We start from the raw sequence: 22,293 nt of genomic DNA on the forward strand, positions 1-22,293 counted from the left end.
CTTAATGATCCGTTCACATTACAAGCTAATGTGGAGAAAATCTGATTTTAACCCTTTGAAACCTGAGCAAACTGGCTTGATTTCTGCCAAAAACACAGAAAGACGGCAATGAGAGACAAAAATGCAACGAGCAACTGAAAAGAAAATATACAAGAAAATTACCTGGAAATTACTAAATAATAATAATAATAATTATACAGCATATAACGTTTTTTTTTTTATTTAAAAATGGAAATGACCTAGACAAGATGCTTAAAAATGATAATAATTACGTAACGTCATTTTAAATATGTAATCACAATAACATCACACCCACAATTTTTTTTATTAATCTGAGAAATTTACTCAAGGTTGAGAGGTCTAAATAATTGTGAAAGGTATCTGGAAGCAGCAAATGACGCTGATCCAGGTTTCAAAGAGTTAATAACCTCATGTGAGACAGATCGGATTTTTTATCACGGTTCACACAAAAATCCATTCATACGTTACTAATTATTTTGAGATTTTATAATGCAACATCAGAAAAAAGACATTCCTAAAATCCTACTTCCCATGTCTTTCAGACTTTTAAAAGATTGATTCCAGACACTTTAATACCAATTATTATGTTTATATTAATGCATTCAATGCCTTTGAAGACTTTTTAAGGCTCTGAGGGAGCCCTACCTACGAGCTGAGGACAAGATCAGCCGCCAAACAGAGGCGATAAAGGATTGTTATTGTCATATAATGCCATTGATACTGCTTTGAAAGCACTGCTAATGGGTATGTTATATGTCACACTGGAGGCCGATGCTGTTGTGTCATATGTCACAACGGTCACTTTTGCTTCCGTGATGCTGGCATGCTGTCTAGAATGACACACTGCAGCAGGATGCTGCTGCTGTTGTTCTGTTTTGTGTAAAAATTGTGGAAAAAGGGCTACTGTTGTCATGAGGCACCGACAGAGATATTTGAACGTAGCCCGGACTATCAAAATGTTTTGGAGGAACTGTTCCCTCCACATCGTGTCACTTGCCGCCACCCCTGACCCTGAAGAGGACTCTACCCCGAGACCCCGGGACCCCGGCAGACTCACCCGCTGTGCTTCATGTTGGGGGGTTTGTCCATGCGGACGGCCAGTTTGATCTTCAGCTCCGTGTCCTGGCTGTTCTTGGGGACGACCATCCGGTGGAACTCGGCCTGCTTCGGCCCGTTAGTGGTTGGGTTCATGACCACCTGAGGAGGGGGCGGGGCACAGAGGAGGGCAGGTATTGGTTAGTAAATAAATGTTTTGCATTTTCAGCATTAGTGCTGTGATTAGGCAGGTTTCCATTAACCCTCAAATTGTGCAAAATGAAATGCAAATATAAAATCCGCCTCATGGAAACACATCACTTTCGGGAAAACTCCCATTTATTGCAAAAAAGTTGGCGTGAGGTAGTATTTCCGGCGATTCCATAGCGTCATATTTGTCCAAACTGCAATGGAAACACATTTTAGTCTTTTCTAGGTCACATGATGCTGTGTCTATGTGCTTGTCAGTAGGAACTGGCTCCCTCATGATGCAGCAGGAGCTACAAGAGCTGTTATTGCATCACATAACTCTGAGAAAGTTGAGCGAATCATCAATGAGGGGCTCGTCTTTCCATCATGGCTCCATAACACGCCTGCGTGGCCTTGGATTGGAAATAATGGCAGCTAGTTTGGTGGCTACAATAGAAATAAAGCTGCTAATGTTTCGAACATCAATTGCCATGGTTACTAGGATGTTATCACCAGAGGAGAAGTCGCAGAACATCACTCAGTGGAAACACAATCATCTCCACACTGTGTTTTATCAACATTTGGAAAATATTGTTTAAGTTTTGGGCAAATCTGTGATGGAAACCCGCCTATTGTTGCACGGAGCTGAAGGGCCTTTGCACAGTTTTTCTTGTCTGAAATTGTTGCTTGTCTGAAGGATGACCGCACACTGTGTCAGTCACCTTTGCGTACTGACTGCGAAACTTTTGTGCAACATGAAAGTTTCTGAGCAGGTTTGATTTTCTGCTTTTTTAGCCTCTGTTTGAAGCTTTTAAGGAGATGTTTGACTGAAAATCAGTGAAGAAAATGTGCCAGCAGGAAACATCAGTGACAAGACAGAAGAACAGAAGTGCACACTCATTTCATAACTCAGATGGCTCATTTTTATTCCCCAAAATGCCACGTCAGAAAATCCTGGCTCTGTTGTTTTTTCACATCGAGAAAAACCTTCGAATAATCACACAGCAGCTCTGAGCCCTGCAAGAGTCGGTCCAACACGCAGCCAGAGCTCATTTTATTTACCGTGTTTAGTCTTCAGTGTCCTTCAGCTGTCTGCCTCTAATACAGTGCACACACACACACACACACACACACACACACACTGAGCTGTCTCTCTTCATCTCAGTCAGGCGAGATTCTGCTTACACAAACTGTTTTTGTTTTTGTGTGTGTGTGTGTGTGTGTGTGTGTGTGAGACTCATGGTAGTATGTCCAACATTACGAAGGACGTCTGAAACTCTCTAAACTGGCGGCGCTGCTGGCCGACTCAGTACCTCACCGTCCAATCAGAATCATCCGCTAATTAAAGGGTGTAAACCTCCACCGGTGGTTTTATCTCTCTGGGGGACGAAGCAGCCGATTTCAATATTTCATCATCTCCTCACTGATCTCACTGAAGACTTTTTATTTCTCAGGTCACGGCGAGTAAATTCAACTGGACTTAATTATGAGTTTAAAGACGCTCCTCTCAGAGGAGATCAGTCCGTAAAGTCTTTTTACCTCTCAGTATTTGGGTTTCCATCACAGATTTGCACAAAAATTAAGCGATATTTTCAAAAACTTTCTCAGAGTTATGTGATGCAATAACAGCTCTTGTAGCTCCTGCTGCATCATGAGGGAGCCAGTTCCTACTGACAAGCACACAGGCACAGCATCATGTGACCTAGAAAAGACTAAAAAGTGTTTGGTTGCAGTTTTTATTTACTGAGCAATTTGGTCTTTTATTAGAAGAGTAGAATTTAAATGAAGAGACTGACCGTTGATCTGACTCAGGTCAAAGACAGATTTTTTGTTTTGTTTGTGCAGCAGTCAGGTAGTGTGTGTGTGTGTGTGTGTGTGTGTGTGTGTGTGTGTGTGTGTGTGTGTGTGTGTGTGTGTGTGTGTGTGTGTGTGTAGGTGGACTCTCACCCGGCCCAGCTCCTTGTCCTCCAGGGCCAGGACCCCGGTGCTCTCTGTGAACAGCTTCACTTTGACCGAGGGCAGAGGGTGAGTCGTAGTGAAGTCCCCTTGAGTCCCCCACCTGAAAAACAGGAAGATCCTCTTCAGAGCTGCGTGGACATTGTGCGTTTTTCTTGATCTCGCACACGTGTGAAGTTACACTACATATTTTTCTCAGATTTTCTGCACGGCCAGAACCTGTGGTATTTTCGCTCACACTGTAGGGATCAACTGACTATCAGCAACGGGTACAGGCATGTCAGCCCGATCAGTTTTGACAGTTCCAATAAAGTTCATCCAAACAAGACAAGCACATCCTCAAAAACTGCAGAGGAAAGCCAGAGAGGCAGCATTATTTTGTGCAGATCTTCAGCAGATGGTGTTAGACGCAGACAGTCTGGTCCATCTGTTCTGCTGCAAATGTCCATTTTTATATTTAAGCTCAGTCTCAGTCAAGACAACAATATTAGCCACAACACGTTCAATATTTTTAACACTGAGGGGCCGTTTACACGGCAACAGTTCTTGCGTGAAAACATTAAACTTTGTTGCAGTTCGGACTTTCGTTCACACAACAGCAGTATTTTGGGGGCCTGAAAACGCAAACTTGTGAAACAGGGTTCCAGAGTGTAGTTTTTTTAAAAAAAAACGCCACCCTGTCTGTCACGGGGTAAAATGGCAATTCAAATCAAGAACTCAACATAATATAGGTTGAGTAAATGATATAGAAATGGTAACTTTGAGGATGAAGTTCTCCTTTAAGGTCCCAAAATTCTGAAATTCAGATTTTCTCCACATTAGCTTGTAATGTGAACGGATCATTAAGTCTCCATGACTTGTTGATTGACAGCGTCCTCCTCGTCAAGGACAGAACTTCACTCTAAAATTGCGAAAACGTTGCCAAAAGTGGTTCTGACAATCAGGGGCTAGTAAATCTGATACCCCTTTCCCACCAAAATTAATACGTGCACACAGGTTTTTCAAAGACGGGTAAACCAGCTAAATATAGATGATAGACTGCATTCCCACTGCCAGTGAACACACTGCTGTAGCAGACAAGTCTGCCTTTCTGTCAGCTTGTGTGTGCGTGTGATTAATTAGTTGTGCACATATTTTTTATATATATATATTTTTCTACACTGTTGAGTTGTTGGCACCTTGTAATTTTATGTTACTATTTTTGCACCTTGTTTTCCTATTATACTTGGCACCTTGTTTTTTTTTTTGGTTTTTTTTTGTTTTTTTAATATATGTAATTATTTTTTACTATTCTAGGATTATCTTATCTTAGTTCTTCAAAAATTTACCGCTGTTTGTGTAATTAGAAGACTACAATATAATTATTGAGAGAGAAAAAGGAGGGAAAATGTTGAACTTAGAAGCAGTGTGACTGACTCTGGCACAACTTCAGCTGCTACCAAGGTGCATGGGGAAGGGGAATAAATCAAAAGAGGTCAAAGCTCCAGCAAAACCCTAATATTCAGAACAAGTCTATTGCAAAGCCAACACGTTTCGAGGGGTTCTTTTGTGTACATGCGGCTTCACAGACAGGCCGGAGAACAGGTAATCAGTAGACAGCAGCAGGAACAGAGGTCTGTGAAAACTTTTCAGTGGTTTCTCCTCTTTGTGTATCTCATACTTTTTCAGTCTCTCTTTCAAACTCGGTGCACTAATTTGGAACAATGTTTTAGTGCAGCTTAGGTGGAGATGGACTGTAATTAGTGCCAGCGAGTCATTGCATCTCACTGGTTAAGGAGCTGAAATTACTGCGTTCATCCAGGTGTTGTATTCCCATCGATGCCGATCGGAGCTGAGGGTGATAAATACCCGTGTCTACTGCCGAGTCATTTCACCCGGGAGTGAATACTGATTGTGCAAATTACCATTGCATTAAAAAGCCAGATGTTATTGGGTTTTCTGCATGAACAAAGTGTAGCTACTACATATACTGAATATAATGTACACCTTAAAGTGTTTATATTTGGGGGCTCCTCATACTTAATCACACTGACTCTGACATCATGGACTGCAAAGTTCACTTCTACAAGAGGTCACCATGCAAACTTTGCTCAAACATCAAATCAAGTCTTAGTCACAGATCCAGAGGCAGTAAACAGTCCCATCAGTGTCGGCTGCTATCAGCAATCACTTACTGCTCATCTCTAATGGAGCAGACTGACGCCTTCTGCTCAGGACCACAACAACGCGGCCATTATACACACGGAGAGCCGCCACGCTCCCACGATTACATGCCTTTATATCAAAACTGTCATTGAAAGTATGTAAGCAAGTGTGTGTGTGTGTGTGTGTGTGTGTGTGTGTGTGTGTGTGTGTGTCTGTGTGTGTCTGTGTGTAGCACACAAACAACAAGTGACCCCTTCACTTGTTGCCGCCGAGAGCCTGAGCACCGCATTCAGTTTCCAGCAGTTTCCAAGGCAACATTGCGTGGAAAGGTGTGTTCACTTCACACACACATTTTTTTGTTTTTAATAATCACAGACATGAGACCTGTGAGACAGAGGACACACTGACACAACCCACTGTGACCTCATGGATCCACCGACCTGAGATAACGTGAGTGATGACATAATGACGGCTGTTGTTAAGGTTTCTTTTGTGCTTCGTCTGGTTTGCTAACTTGACCTTGAGCTTTAAAGACATTAAAGCCAGACGGCGATGAAAACAGGCTGCAGGACAAACTCATAGGTGAATTCTTTTGTTGGTCTGAGACAGAAAAGGATTTATTTTCACATCTGCAGCCTGAAAAGTTTTGGTTTAATAACTATAAATTCTCAAATAATGGTATTTTTTTTACATGTCTTGCATTGAAATCTCATTCTTTGCGTGCCTAAATACATTCTTGTTGGTTATGCTTCTACTATATGCTGCAGTTTGTGTTTTTAGCTCTGGAAATGTCAATCTATCATTCACTACTTTGGTCCAGACTGAAATATAAAAAAACAACTGTTGAACTGATGGCAGTGAAATTTTCAACATACACTCGAGAGGATGAATCCTGCTGACGTTGGTCGGACTTTGAAGAAAACTGAGCAAATGTGCGAGTTGTTTAAGAAAACACAAATATGACTGACTAGTTTGCAACCAGTAGAATACAGATATATTGCACAGTAATCTTGGTTTACTGAAGTGTCTAAAACTAAGAAAGATTGATTTAATTAAACTTAAATTCAACTTGCAGATCTCTGAACTTCATTATTAGCAAAATCCTCTTTGTGCTGATCAAGTAAAGTCAGACTCACTTGGTTTCCTGAAGTTGCTAACACACAAAAAAACAAAAACAAGGTAATTCCACCTCATTTTTAAGTCGCAACAACTTCACAAAATTCAAGCTTAAAGGAGTCATATTATAGCATGTTGTCCAAAATTGCCTAAAAAATTCATATTATGGCATGTTGTCCAGGAAGGCTTAAAAAATAATCTTAATGTAGCATATCATCCGAAAAAAAATGTTCATAGTCATAGTAGAGCATTTCGTCCAAAATCGTAAATAGAACTAAATTTAAAGTAAACTTAATAAGTAGATGTAAATTAAACATAAATTAAGACTAATAGTTATATTTACTAACATTTTTCAAGGAAGGGAGTCGGTTTTTCACACAAACATGGTGATGGATTTACGAACACTGAGTGCAGCTCAGTCCAGTTGTTGTTCTGCATTTTACTGCTCTGACATTTCATTGCATGGACTCAAAATTCAATATAGAACTCTGCAGGTTAGAATCGGCTCGTGTTTGTCGCAGAGGCTCGTCATGTATTTCATTTCCAAATCAGTTTACAACCAAACCCTGCGGGCTACATTTGCAACTGAAACCAATCTTAGTTTGACATCATATTCTGGAGGAAAATGAATTAGTTTGGTGCATGAAGCCTGCAGCAGTTGACACTTGAGCAAACTAATTAACAAAGTAATTTTAATTACATGGAAAAAGTTACATATTTAAATGGTAAACTCACTGTACCTCTGCCTATGTGCTTAATCTCACAGAAAATGGGAACGACTAGCCTTGAGGGACAGACAAAAAAAGAAAAACACTTTTGGAAGTGTATTTGATTTGTAATAAACACAAAGAAACGGTGGTTTGGTCCTTTAAATGATTCACAGACGCTTGACATTCCTCAGTGATTAAGGGTATTACGCATGGAAAGGTCCTCAGTGATTAAAAAGCTGTTAAGCTACGACTGCAGGAGTCACCGGAGCGATTGGACGACGGTGTAATCACAGCTAATCATGATGTGCGTGTAATTACAGTTAACTACGATGTCATTAAGCGTATGGGTGTGTTATTGAAGATGAGAGATGTGAGAGTGCGCCGCGGGCTAATTGCAGTGAAGGTTACAGGAGCCGCAGTGAAGCCGGGCTGCAGCTCAGGATCCCTGTTGACCAACAAGGTCGTCAGGTGACGGCACGCTCCTCTAATTGGCTCCGTTTGGTGATTCTGGCGGGTAGAGGGGCTGTCAGAAAAGAAAAAAAAACCCCTCTGCAGCAGTGGATGGAGCATGTGAAAGGGCAGCCTCATTACAGTGCGGACCCCCACTGACCGACGGGCAACAACTGCCACCGAGGATGTGGCCGGGCGGCCCTGAGTGATCATCAGTCGCCATGGTGAGAAAAAAAAAATGATTTCAAAGGACGATGACGCTTTTCACTTAAGACTCTCAAAGTGGAGGAAAACTGAAGAGGAAATAGTCAGAAGTGATACAGGAATATTTCTTTGAGTAAGGGATGTGCTTTACTTTTACAGTTCAGAAACTGCACTCCTGATGCCTCTTTTTTCTCTTTTATTGTACAGTGAAACTCTTATTTTAGGACTCTAATTCAATACACACGTGGACAAAATTGTTGGTACCCTTTGGTTAATGAAAGAAAAACTCACAATGGTCACAGAAATAACTTGAATCTGACAAAAGTAATAATAAATAAAAATTCTATGAATTTTAACCAATCAAAGTCAGACATTGCTTTTCAACCATGCTTCAACAGAATTATTTAAAAAAATAAACTCATGAAACAGGCCTGGACAAAAATGATGGTACCCCTAGAAAAGACTGAAAATAATGTGACCAAAGGGACATGTTAATCCAAGGTGTGTCCACTAATTAGCATCACAGGTGTCTACAATCTTGTAATCAGTCAGTGGGCCTATATATAGGGCTACAGGTAGTCACTGTGCTGTTTGGTGACATGGTGTGTACCACACTCAACATGGACCAGAGGAAGCAAAGGAAAGAGTTGTCTCAGGAGATTAGAAAGAAAATTATAGACAAGCATGTTAAAGGTAAAGGCTATAAGACCATCTCCAAGCAGCTTGATGTTCCTGTGACTACAGTTGCACATATTATTCAGAAATTTAAGATCCATGGGACTGTAGCCAACCTCCCTGGACGTGGCTGCAGGAGGAAAATTGATGACAAATCAAAGAGACGGATAATAAGAATGGTAACAAAAGAGCCCAGAAAAACTTCTAAGGAGATTAAAGGTGAACTTCAAGCTCAAGGAACATCAGTGTCAGATCGCACCATCCGTCGTTGTTTGAGCCAAAGTGGACTTAATGGGAGACAACCAAGGAGGACACCATTGTTGAAAACAAATCATAAAAAAGCCAGACCGGAATTTGCCAAACTACATGTTGACAAGCCACAAAGCTTCTGGGAGAATGTCCTATGGACAGATGAGACAAAAATGGAACTTTTTGCCAAGACACATCAGCTCTATGTTCACAGACGCAAAAATGAAGCATATCAAGAAAAGAACACTGTGAAACATGGAGGAGGCTCTGTTATGTTCTGGGGCTGCTTTGCTGCATCTGGCACAGGGTGTCTTGAATCTGTGCAGGGTACAATGAAATCTCAAGACTATCAAGGGATTCTAGAGAGAAATGTGCTGGCCAGTGTCAGAAAGCTCGGTCTCAGTCGCAGGTCATGGGTCTTGCAACAGGACAATGACCCAAAACACACAGCTAAAAACACCCAAGAATGGCTAAGAGGAAAACATTGGACTATTCTAAAGTGGCCTTCTATGAGCCCTGACCTAAATCCTATTGAGCATCTTTGGAAAGAGCTGAAACATGCCGTCTGGAAAAGGCACCCTTCAAACCTGAGACAACTGGAGCAGTTTGCTCATGAGGAGTGGACCAAAATACCTGCTGAGAGGTGCAGAAGTCTCATTGACAGTTACAGGAATCGTTTGATTGCAGTGATTGCCTCAAAAGGTTGTGCAACAAAATATTAAGTTAAGGGTACCATCATTTTTGTCCAGGCCTGTTTCATGATTTTATTTTTTTAAACAATTCTGTTGAAGCATGGTTGAAAAGCAATGTCTGACTTTAATTGGTTAAATTTCATAGAATTTTTATTTATTATAACTTTTGTCAGATTGAAGTTATTTCTGTGACCATTGTGAGTTTTTCTTTCATTAACCGAAGGGTACCAACAATTTTGTCCACGTGTGTATATTCTATTCTTGTTGATTACCATCATAAATGTGATTAAAGAAGTATTTCACTGGCTCAACCAAGGTCGCTTCTGCAGCAGAAAAACAAATTTTCAAAACAAAATTCTTTTGAAATTGGCGCTACATGACTACAGAAAACGGAGAAAAAGAACGCTTTTCATCAAGAGGTAGAAAAACTACAACTACCAGAAGCTACGCCCTGATCCGACCAATAAACACTAGTGGGTGACATAATGTGGAGCAGCCTGTTCTCAATCTGAGCTCATCAAATAGAGCCACTACAGTGATTTCAGCGTACGAGCATGACGCCAAAGGAGACCTTCCACGTCCAATCGTAACGCGGCTGGACGGCGTCAGATAAGAATGCACTCGGGCAGAACCAGTGGCTTCGTTGTTGTATGCTGGCAGATGGCTGAACAGCACTCGATGCTTCCACATGCAACGCACACTTGAGAATGCGGCCAGACAAAAGCAGTCGCGTGCACATGAAACGCTGAAGGACGGCGTCAGATAACAACACTGCCGGTAACAACATATATAAGAAGTGCGAGTGCATTCGTTGATGTCATGGTAACAGTATCCTGGAGCGTAAACAGCTGACGCAAAAGGAAACCTAAAACACACAAGTAGACGCAGAAGGTCACTGACGGAGCAGCACCATGTGACAAGCTGTGAGAATCTCTGTTTATATTTGATTGTGTTGCTTTATTTTACCATTGAGTTTCTCGACAGATTATCGGCCTGACCGACTGTCTGACCGATATTTGGCATTTTGCCTATTATTTATATTTCCATTTTATTTTAATGATTTTAATGAAAAAGTGTTCGTATCACACTGAACCGACACCAGGGAAGGCAGTCTGCAATACATGCAAAAAAAGTGTCAGCATGGGAGGAACTTATACTTTGTAAAACCTCAGGGAGCTATTTTTATTCAATTATTTTTTATCAAATTTTCACTTAACTTTATATTTAAAATAAAATGTTGCAGGGAACCTGCTGTGTATGATGTTTAAAGTTTCTGTTTTGATTATACATTTGCTAAATGCATTTGAACAAATTTTGTTTGTTATATTTCAAATTCTAAATTTTGACGAATAGCATTTTCATTTTATTTTAAATGCATATTGGTTACAAATATCGGTTATTGATCTCATTAGGTACTAACCATCGGTATCGGTCCTGAAAAACCGATATCAGTCGACCCTTACATGGATGTATTAAGAGACCTGGATACAGTACTGTCAGTGGGGCCCTGTTTATTCCTATAAGAGCCGCTCATTGGAGGATGAAGTGGTTTAACTGCAACATATAACATCACTCAGATAATCTGTGCAGCTTCTGCATCATCGGGCCCTTGCTAAGCGGGGCCCCCGGCGGAGTTCCTGTTTAGTGCTCCGTTAGCTTGAATGTGCATTAAATAATTGAATCTGAAACAGAATTTCAAAATGTTGTTGCATCAAATTGATTAAATCCAAAACAGTCACATCCTGGTGCTCAAGTATGAGGAGAGAAGTTCCCACTGTTTAGTTTTCGGGTGTGTAATGAACATTACAGCCTCACAGGGGCCAAAACGTCTGTACACAGACCAGAGGAGCTCAGAAACCTGCTTCGTCTGGAGTCCAGGTGAGACCGAAATCTGACTGGACTGAGAGCGAAAACATGAAGACTGTTTGGAGCTCAGCTGTGTGTGTGTGTGTGTGTGTGTGTGTGTGTGTGTGTGTGTGTGTGTGTGTGCGTGTGTGTGCGTGTGTGTGCGTGTGTGTGCTGTATATGAGAGACTAACTCCCATCACTGTTACATAACAGCCTCATCTCCTCGCTGTATCAGCCTGTGCTGCAGAATGAGAAACACCGCTCGGGGCGGGTGGCGGTGATGTTTGTCGGAGCTGAGGGTCACTCTTCCCCCGTTACATAAAATGAGGAGTTCTTCTTCTTCTGTCTGCGATCCGCTCGGCGCTGTTTGCATTTCAAAGCCGCGGCTCCGCTGTGGTTCAGTTTCAGGTAACCGTGTTAAGGAGGCTTTTCACCGACAACTGCGCGTTCATTTCATCTTCAAAAGCTCAACGATAATCCAATTAGGAGTCAAGAGTGAAGGCGCAGCGGGCTGTAAACGCGGAGCTTCCGGTAAACTGAGTATTAGCTCTGAACACTCTTCATGTCTCTAATTCAGCCTTCAGGTGTTTTGATGCTGTAAAACAACAAACAGCATATTAAGCTGCTGCAGGGCTGATTCAGAAGATGCAGCTCTGCAGAAGCTGAGAAATTCTGCAGATTAAAGAACTTCAAAATCAACCGCCAGAATAACATTTAAGTCCAAAATGAAAAGTCCTGCAAGTCTGAGGCCATGGCTCTCTGCTAAAAACAGTGGATTGTCCCTCTTGGGTGGTGAGAGAGTTACAGCCCCAAAATAAAGAGCTCAAGTGTCTCTGATGAGGGTAAAACAGATGATGAGATTTCGACCTCGTATTCCTGTATTTATTCTGTTGACACCGACCCTGGCTGCAGTACACAGTATGTACTGATATGAGCCTGTGCCCTTTAGACACATGCTTACAATGAACTTTTAGTTACTGAGAATCAACCACAAGTTAACAGGAATCAGTTAAAATGTGGTTCTCTAATAACTTTCTCAAACTCAATAAAACTGAGGCTCTTCGTCTTCACTACAAAACCACTCGGGTCAAATCCTTTTCAATCACCATCAATAACTGCATATTTCCTCCCCCAACTCAAGTGTCCGGTGTCATCCTCAACAGCAGATATTATTCAAGTAACACATCAAGAATATCACTCTGCCGACATATTTCCACCTACGCCGTAACAGTTTGACATTTTTTAATTTCTTCAAGGCCAAACGGAGACACTCTGAACGAAGTGTGGGCATTTTAAGCAGAAATGCTATTCGCTGGAAACTATTCGACAATTATTTTAACTGTAACAACTGTACTGACAGGTGTTCACTCCATCGGTCTGGTTGCTTAGCAATGATAGCTGTCACAGCAGCTCGCCACAGCTGTTGCCATGGGGGGGTCAAAATGACTTCGCGTGGTGGTTGGAGGTATAATTTTTTTTTTCTTTTTGTCCCACAGCGCCAAAAATTCAGTAGATGATTTTTAACACAATTATAGGAAAAGTTAAGAACAGAGACTTGTGGGGTTTTGCTTTAATAGCGTTACATGCATTTGAAAACGTGAGGGCGTAATAATGATGCTCCCTGGTGGTTTTGGTTTGAAATGAACTTGAGAACTCAGAACTCACACAGAACTTTCTGATGGCTGAAGAAGTCTCTGCATGTTTCTGTTTGTGTGTATTGCAGCATATACTGACTCTCACAGCGCTGTAGTAAATTGCTGTACTGACCTTGTGTGGAGAAGATTGAGCCACACACATTTTACCGGAGCCTGGTAACAACGGGAGACTACTAACGCCAATAATACTTGCAGGAATTGATGTAATCGAGTTATTTCCAGGCGCCGGGGAAAAAAAACGATGTCTCTCTCTCTCCATCTCTCTCTTTTTTTCAAGACAAAACCATATTTGGATTAACTACTCGATTGTTCTAATGTTAATGCCTACTCGAATTTTCGAAAATCACCGCCCATCACTACTCTGAACAGAGCAGGAGGAAGAGGGACTCACTGTGGTCTGGAGGCTTCAGCTTGGTCCGTCTGCAGCTTCTCTCCTCCCTCCACCTCCATGGTGCAGTAAACGATGCGGTTTGGAGCCACAGACTTCAGACCCTGCACCTCCACGATCACAATCTGAACAACACCAGCAGGAGAACCGAACAGGAATCTTTAAATCACTTTATATGTCTGAGCAACAATCAAAAATATTCAGTTTATGACAATAATCAACAGCAAAAACTAATTTTACACATTTTACTGCACCCTCCGAAACCTGGATCAACATCGCTTTTCTTGTGCTGCGCTCAGAATTTCACGTGTATTTAAACTGAGAAAAAACATTGAATTTCTTCTGAAACCATGAGGAAAAAAAGAAATGAGCAACTCGGCAAGAAAAGCCCCACAAATTTCAAGAAATTTGTTGATTTTGAAAATGTTTATAAAAGCCAGGGGGGAAATGTCCAGAAAGGTATACCAACAAATAATCAATATATCAATATATAATTATTAAGATTATTAGCGGCGTCTTGCAGGTCATTTCCTTTCTTTTTCCATTTTATGGGTTTTTAAAAATTATTATTATCATTATTTTCAGGTAATTTTCTTATACTTTTGCTTGGTTTCAGGTCATTTCTTATGTTGCCTTTGGCTTCCTCACGTGTGTTTGTAAGAAATCATGCCAGTTCGTCCAGGTTTCAAAGGGTTAAATAGTTGAGCAAATAAACAAAAATAAGTTGCTCTGGTGCCTCCTTGCTTCATCCACTTCCATTTGTTGATTCCTGTTAACTTGTGATTGACTGAAATTGTTCATTCTCCTGCAGAATGCAAGAAATTAGCATAAGTATATGAATAAGTCAGGGAAACACAAATATAAAGAAGTCAGGGAAAAATATGCTGGAAAACTATATTCATAATTACTTTAATTATATCTTGAAAATTATGTCACAGAATTAATAACATTTTTTCAAATAATTTCCTTGTTTGTTTGTTTTTCACTTTTTGTTTTTCTTATTTTCAGGATTTTTTCTTGTAACTTTTGGCTAATTTTGTGCTGAATTTTTGGCCATTTCTTCCAAAGTTGCTCATTGCCCCTTTTCCTGTGTTTTTGAGAGAAATCAAGTCCATTTGCTCAGGTTTCAAATGGTTGAAACACTAATAGATGAGCAATTTTATGTAAATATTTGTCAATAACTGACAGGATTTCTTCTCTTGTATTTTTTCTCAACCACAAACCTAAATTACATGTCACATGTAATGAAATCACACATACAGCATCATTAGTTTGTGCATTTATCTTGTCAGCGAGCTGCCAGCAGAGCAGAAAAGTGGAGACACTCACCTCCAGAGTGAAGGACAGCACCACGTCAGACTTGGACAGGATGTCTGTCTCGTCTCCCATGTCCAGGAAGGAGTTGTTCATGGAGGAGCGTTTGAGCTTCTGTTTGAAGTCCGGACCTCCTTTGGACACCGGCAGACTCTCCAGGTTGGCCATGAGCAGGTTGACCGCCGAGCGCAGCTCCTCCACGTAGAGAGGCTCCATGTCAGCAGAGACGAACTTTGGGTATCTCTTCTCCTGCAGGACGGACAGTCTGTCAGTTAAAACCATAAACTGTATATAAAGATGGACGAAATGACAGCTCCCCCAAAGTGAGGTTATTCAATCTGGAGCGCCCCCTGGTGACCGACTACAGTACAGGTCTAAGACCCGCCCCTCCATGTTAGTGAACAGTCATAGGCTTAACTAAAAACTCAAAGCACACGCCAAATAAATGTTTCCCAAAGATGGTTTCTGTCACTGAAGGTGGTTCTCATCACTCTGATGTTTGTTCAAGTGTTTGTTTTTATTATAAGTTCAGTTTTAATGAGCAATTAAATGATATATTTCCACCATGATTGACAACTGTGACAGCCAATCTGTGTGCTCACATTCAATTGAGCTGCTTCACATCCTGATGCCGATGGTGCATATTTTCGGCCCGACTTGTTGGGTTTTTTTGGGACCCGTTGGAAGCAGTCAGGCTGGGGTTGAGATTTAGACCTCTATGAAACAGTAATTCTGCTGTTTAACATCACGTAAACGTACTCAGTGTTAAAAAAATGAACAAAGGAAGTGCTGCTATAAACACGATCTGACATGACGAGTTTGGTTTAATTTCTAATAATAATGTGTTTTTCTCACCCTGGCTATCTTCTCGGCCAGCTGTAACCTTCCGTCCAGCTCTCTGCGGATCTGAGCCGCCTGCTCGTCCACGTTATCCAGCTGAGAAAATAAAAACAAACACATAAAGACTTTCATCAGTCAGCCAATCAGAGAGCGTCAGGATCAATACACCAATCAAAAGCTGAAGGACAGACACAGCAGGAGAGGCTGAAGAGTGCATTTAAAAGAAGGCTCAGCTGAGTGATGATTAACCAGTGAGCACCTCTGGAGGTTAAAGACGACAGCAATTATCCAATCAGGAGTGAGAGTCTGAGATTAGTGTTTCACCATTTCACCGTGCCTCTCGACCAATCACAGAGGAGAGATGTTTCAAAATAGTTTATTATTATTTATGTAACTTTTTTCTTTTATAATGTCATTATTATTACTAATATTATGTCATATTTTTCGGGGGGGGGGGGTATATACTAACAATAGTTGTTTAGCTGTTTGGCATTAAAGTGTTTGAGTTGAAGTGAATAAGAAAACTCTAAACTTCCACACGTGGATTCAGTCTTTTTTTTTTCGTTAGGGATGCACGATATTAGATTTCCGATATGCCGATTTACCAACAAAAACAGTAAATTTGCTCAATATAAAACCAAAATCAAGGAGCTGAGAGGAGCTTCAGAGGTGACATTTCTTTGTGAGTTTGTCGTTTTGAGGGACCCCTTTACCTCACCTCCAACTGTTTAATTTTATTTTAGTGATGCAAATTCACAACTAGGTAATTATTTAAATCCAAATCTCGCCTAGGGCACCAAACTGTCAGACGCCGGCCCTGCGTTCAGAGATCAGCATCAGCTAAATGCTCAGAAGGTCGTCGTGTCTCATCAGGCTGTAAGCTGCTCATGTTTCAAACAGCAGCGGAAACGTGATGACGTGATGGAGGCTGATGTCCTCGCTGCAGTTTCACCGTCACCAGAGGGGGCCCAACTGTTCGAGAGCTCCACGCTGAGACCAGAGATCAGCCGACAAGGAACTCGATGTCAGCGAGATTTTAGAGAGGAGATGAAAGCAGAGGGGAAAATTGAACGAGGTTTGCTTACTGGGCAGAAAACAGCGCCTCGTTACCCCGAATCTGCGATGAGCAGAGGCGTCTAAAAATGACAATCGGAGATAAAACAGCTCTGATGTAAAGTGGCCTGAAGGCAAAGAGACGAGTGGAACCTTCAGAGCCGATAACGCAGAGAAAAGATAAGCTCTTTAATTTGAGCCTGTTTCAAAATGGGTCCCAAAAAATCAGTTTAAAAAAAAAACGTCAGTGTCTCATTTACAGCAAACTTCCTTTGGTCTCACTGAGGAGTTATCCAGACCTGCAGCTGGAGAGAAAAACGAGCAGCAAGTTCGCTAAAAATCACACTTCAGACCACACCCTCCGCTGAGGGACTGACGACTTCACATGTTTGACTCTTCAGTCGGTTTGAAACTGACTCACGTCGACTGCAGCTCCCTTCGTGCCTCCGTTTGTAGTTTCTGACATTGCTGAGGGGATTTTCTGGAGTTGTTTGAGTTTGTTGTTGTTTGTTGTTTTAGGGTGAAAGGATCCTTCATCCTTCACGTCTTTGCTGTTTCAACTTCAGTCTTTAGAACCTTGATTTGATCAAAACCAGAAATCATGTGTCGTGGTTTAATTTTAATAAGTGAGTATCATGGCTAAGATACAAGGCAGGTTTTCATTAACCCTGAAATATAAAATACTCCTTACCACAAAAAAGTTTTCACACTCATCAGGTGGTATTTCAAGTGATTCAAAAAAGCCATTTTTCACAAATCTGCAAATGGAAACACTTTTTGCTTTTGTAGGTCACATGATGCTATGGTTATGAGTTTGTCCCTCGGGCATGATGCAGCAGACGCTACAAGAGTCAATGCAACTTTGTTCAAAAAGCCTTTTATCACAAATCAAAGTTTGCGTCAGAGGGCCTTACAGCAGACGACGTCCGTCTGCCCTCAGACCCTCACATCCAAGAAAGAAAACCCCCCGAAAAAAAAACTATAATGGGGGAAAAATGGTAGAAACCTCAGGAAGAGCGACCGAGGAGGGATCCCTCCTCCAGGACAGACAGACGTGCAACAGGTGTCGTAAAATACACTTCAATTACAATCGATGACGAAACGATACAGAGGAAAGAGAAAGAGAGGGAGGAAAAGAGAGAGAGGGAAAAGTGCATAGCAACAATAATGGTAACAATATTACAAACAATACATGTAAATACTGCAGTTTATGTATGTCGTGATAACAGTCATATGTGTACATTAATAGTGGAGGCCTGAATAATAATAACGGCAGTAGATGTTCTGTCGAGTCGAATCAAGAGCTGTTATTGCATCGCGTAACTCTTTAAAAGATCATTTGGTAGGTTTGAATCCACATTTCCTCTGTGAAATCGTGGACTACATCTCCCAGAAATCCCTCATACCTGTCCGCTCCCATGTATAAGGGGCTCGCCTTTCCATCATGACTCCATAACACGCCTACGTGGCCTTGGATTAGAAATAATGGCGGCTAGTTTGGTGGCTGCAATAGAAATAAAGCTACTAATGTTTTGAACATCCATCGCCATGGTTACAGGGATGTTATCACCAGAGGAGAAGTCGTACAACATCACTCAGTGGAAATGCAGTCGTCTCAACATTGTGTTTTATCCACATTTTGAAAATATCACTTAAGTCGCTCAAGAAATCCGCTTTGTTTTACACAAAGATGCAAATTTAAAGCTACATAACACCGACCTCTTCAGAAGTCTGCAGTTATTGAACAGTACGTGGAAGGATACTCAAGGAAGACTACCGTAAAAATGTTATTACAGTCAACAAAATGTCATGACTTTTCCAAAACTTTCAATGATTTTAATAATTCCATGACTTTTCCAGGTTTTCTATGACTGCGGGACCCTTGTGTCCAAACAGGGACTGCTAGTTTGACCAGACCTGATCCAATAAAACGGTTGTTTCTGGTGGAATATAAACCGCTAAAACTGAGGTGGAGCAATTAAAAAAATAAGCGATTAATCGACGGGCTGTAAATCTTTGTCAAAATATATGCAATATGTCGCTGTGAGCTCCGACTGAAGATAAAAAGCTTTTAGTATCGTTTGAATTAAGAAAAGTTTTTATGTTTCCTTTGAAAATAACAATTAATCTCACCTGAGAGAGACGAACGACGTTTCAGCACTGGAGATATTTTAAAAATAGTTATTTAATAAATAATTTGGTTACTTGATGAAATAACATCGCGGCCTTCACCTCCTGTCACCACTTCCTGTCAGGCCTGACACCCGCCTGCACTAATTGCTGAGAGACGGAGATTCGTTCATGGTTGATTTGACAGTTTTCTTTCTGTCCAGTCCACAAAGTGTAGCAGAAACGCGCTGATGTGGATCCGCGTGCAGAGACACTGACATGAAAACCAGCAGACACGTTTAGTCATCCTCAGTCGTTACTGACGAGGTCTGCTGATCACCGAGACCTCATTAACTCAACACTGCCAGCCAGAAACAGGAATTCATTTTCAGAGTGATGGAAGTCAAACCAACATGCACACGTCGGACAGAGTCACTTTTTTAAACTCTATTTTTATATTGTTTTTCATTTATTTAAGGTGTTTTTGAGCAAAAATTTCATTTTAAAAACTTGCTGTAATTAAAGCGATCTGAGAGGCGACTAGAGGTCGGCACCTCCTCTCGGGTCTGTTTTCAGGATTTAGAAAATCTAGTCTGTGACGGGAGACTGATTTCAGAAAAAGGGTGTTACTCTCGGCGTCGATGAAAGCTGGATTCAAAGAATCCTGCAGAGAAAGTTGCTTTTGCAGCTTTGGCAGCAACATCCTACACCGCAGAGCAACCAAAAACAAAAAGGACAACAAATCTAACAAGAAGAGTCTAAAGCTGCATTTACAGTCACTTCAAGGCGGGAAAATCGCACCATGATGCCACCTCGCCGTTCTGTATGAAACGTGGAGAGGGGGAGACAAAGTGGTCTGTTTAATAAGGAGAATATGTGTGAGAATATTACTTTTGTTAACATTTTGTGGGTTTTATTGTGTATTTATTTGACTGACAAGGTGAAAGTAAGCAACGCCGCACACGTCTACTGTCACATTTTGACATTTCAGCAAGGTATGAACTATTACATATCGCCCAAGCCTATTTGCAAACTTTACTCATGACTCTGATGCTTTAATTAATTTTTCAGTTCATTTCTGACTACATTTCCAAAAAGTGTGTTTCCATCTCGTGCTTTCATGCGGGTATTACTTTCTGTCAGGCACACTCTTTGTTGTTTATGATGCAGCGGCTCACTGAAGCACTAATGAAGAGGAAATGGAGGTTTTGCCACGTCAATCATTTGCTAAATATATTTCCATCATCCTTTCCCATCTGTGTCTTAAAAAGGTGGAAGCAAACGTTCTGATTAAAGGCTGACTGAATGAAGCTCGCCTCCAAATACCTGATGATAATAAAAGTTATTACCCAGAGGCGGTTTGTGCAGCGTCAGTCAGCGATTAACTTTTTGTGGTCGGAAAAACAACCACTGAACGCTTCTACTTTGTATTCCTGTTTGTGTCTCTGATTAATTACATCAAATCTAATTAACTGTGCAGAGATAACAGTCTGTCCGCCGCTCATCAGACTCTGTACAACATGTTTCAGTTCCACACTTTAGAAGATTTCACATTTACACGCGCAGAGCGGTTCTTTTATTGAATCATTTTGCTCCTGCGAGAGGACGAGGCAGACCGTCACTGACACACCCACAGTTTGGCCTCGTGTACTAAAATTAACGAGCAAGCACACACACGTAGATCAGAGCACATGCCGGCGTTGTTACCATGACTTCTTTTATGCGTTCTTTGTTGGCAGCGTCTCTAATTCTGCCTCACAGAGCATTTCTATGACAACCAGCCTTCATGCGACTCCGTTAAAGTCTGCAACATGTCAGAGAGGCTGCATGCACAAACTGTGAGACTCAAAGACGCATGCAGGGATGAGCTCGGTGAGCTCTGCAACACGCTCGGATCATGTTGCAGTTAAGGTGTTCAGACTGAAAGTGAGTTTGGGTGAAATCAAATTTTCAAGAGTGGAAATTGTTTTTGAGAAGCTTCTGAGATTTCGACTCAGATGAAGACACACCTTGTGTCGAAACATTGTCCTCTAAGTTTGTTGCCTCGAGTCTGTGTGAACCAAATCTCTGGAGTCTGTCCTGACACGAGACTAGCGAGAGCACCGGAGAGACCTGAGGGTCCTTGTGAGGAATTTCCTCTTCCTTCATCCTTCCTTCGTTTAGTGTTTCAGTGCACTGATGTCTTTTTCGACTATTTTGTTTATTGCCAAACTGGAAAATATCCTTCAACAAATATCTTTCTCACAGGTATTTGATAACTACTTGCATTGTCGTCCGCTGATCTGAGACCAGATCGCGGGGACAGCAGACTAAGCAAAGCACTCCAGACGTCCCTCTCCCCAGCAAAGCTGTCCAGATATTTTAACTTTTATGCGCATCCTAAACTGCCGCAGCAAGAGAGGAGCGACCAAACGGCACGCAGTACCACAGGAAACAATGATTTTTCTTGCTTTTTCTTGGTGTGATCAGCTCGAGTATTTCTGCTCTACATAAAAGATTTGAGTATTTCGTCCAATGACAGAAGCACAGGAACAGTGAACGCAGCCCAAATAACAAACGTTACGGGTGAAATACTGCAGCTGGAGATACAGCGTTATTTCAGGTTTGACGAAATGAACAATGACAAACTGTCCAACTCTGTCCAAAAGAAGGACCGCTAAATGTCAACTTTTCTGGAACTCGGACAAAACAGTGTTGTGCTTTATGACAAATCACTAGTTTAAATAATCTCATAATGAACATTTAATCCTTGAATTGCCATAAATGGTTAAAATCAATCAATAATCAAAAGCTGAAATAAAAACAGTCTTTGGATGAGTGAAACTGTGCTTTTCACACCTGAATATTAATGAGCCAAAGCAACAAGTAACACTGACATGTTCTTTTTGATAAATGTGCGCTCTGAACATTAGTGATTACTGACGGTGGATTAGCGGTGACTCAGCGGCTTTCACATTTACAAAAGGCTCAAACAGCGAGTGACTCGTCACGTGCCGAAATGAAGTGGTGTGGAAACGGACACAGCGGTGTGGAAACGGACACAGCGGGATCCGGCTCTGTGCTGCTCAGCTCTGGAGGGAACGTTATACTCGGCAGTGTTCAGGAAGCTCCGTCACTGTGATCAGACATAAAGACCGTGAGAAAATAACAAAAAAATACCGTCTCACGGCTGTGTGGCTCTGCGCACCAGTCAGGTCACACTTACAGTCTCCTGCCTGGAGACCTGATGGCGGCAGAGGGGGGTTATATTTTATAATCAAACTCAAAACCTACCTTTTTTTAGTTGGCTTTTAATTGAAATTTACCTATTTATTTTTTTGTTGACTGTTTATTTCTACATTTTGGTCGGTTTTACAAGATGATATATCATTTTATTATTTTTAACATATTTATCTAGTATTATACTTTTTGCCTTTTACCATTCATCTACTAATTAGAGTATTTTTTTAATTTATTTATTATTATCATTAGTAGTAGTACTACATGGTAAATGGATTGTACTTGTATTGCACTTTTCTAGTCTTACTGACCACTCAAAGCGCTTTCACATTACATTGTCACATTCACCAGTTCACACACACATTAACACACCCATTCACACACACATTAACACACCCAGCCCGCAGCAGCCGGGGATCGAACTGC

General features: G+C 41.3%; 1 protein-coding gene across 6 annotated transcripts in view; it reads right to left on the reverse strand.

Moving 5' to 3' along the window:
• The window catches only part of cadps2 (Ca++-dependent secretion activator 2), a 218,898-nt gene that overhangs the window by 112,010 nt on the left and 84,595 nt on the right, over window positions 1-22,293 (reverse strand). For all 6 annotated transcript variants that reach the window (XM_088079645.1, XM_088079646.1, XM_088079644.1 and 3 more), the window contains exons 4-8: window positions 15,502-15,582; window positions 14,662-14,895; window positions 13,336-13,457; window positions 3,193-3,304; window positions 1,079-1,218 (exon numbers count right to left, since the gene is read on the reverse strand). In XM_088079645.1, the coding sequence (XP_087935771.1) occupies window positions 1,079-1,218; window positions 3,193-3,304; window positions 13,336-13,457; window positions 14,662-14,895; window positions 15,502-15,582 (689 nt within the window). The remainder of the gene's footprint in view (window positions 1-1,078; window positions 1,219-3,192; window positions 3,305-13,335; window positions 13,458-14,661; window positions 14,896-15,501; window positions 15,583-22,293) is intronic.

The sequence above is a fragment of the Plectropomus leopardus genome, chromosome 7 (genome assembly GCF_026936395.1).
Source record: "Plectropomus leopardus strain MGB_pleo_1.0 chromosome 7, ASM2693639v1, whole genome shotgun sequence".
NCBI lineage: Eukaryota > Metazoa > Chordata > Actinopteri > Perciformes > Serranidae > Plectropomus > Plectropomus leopardus.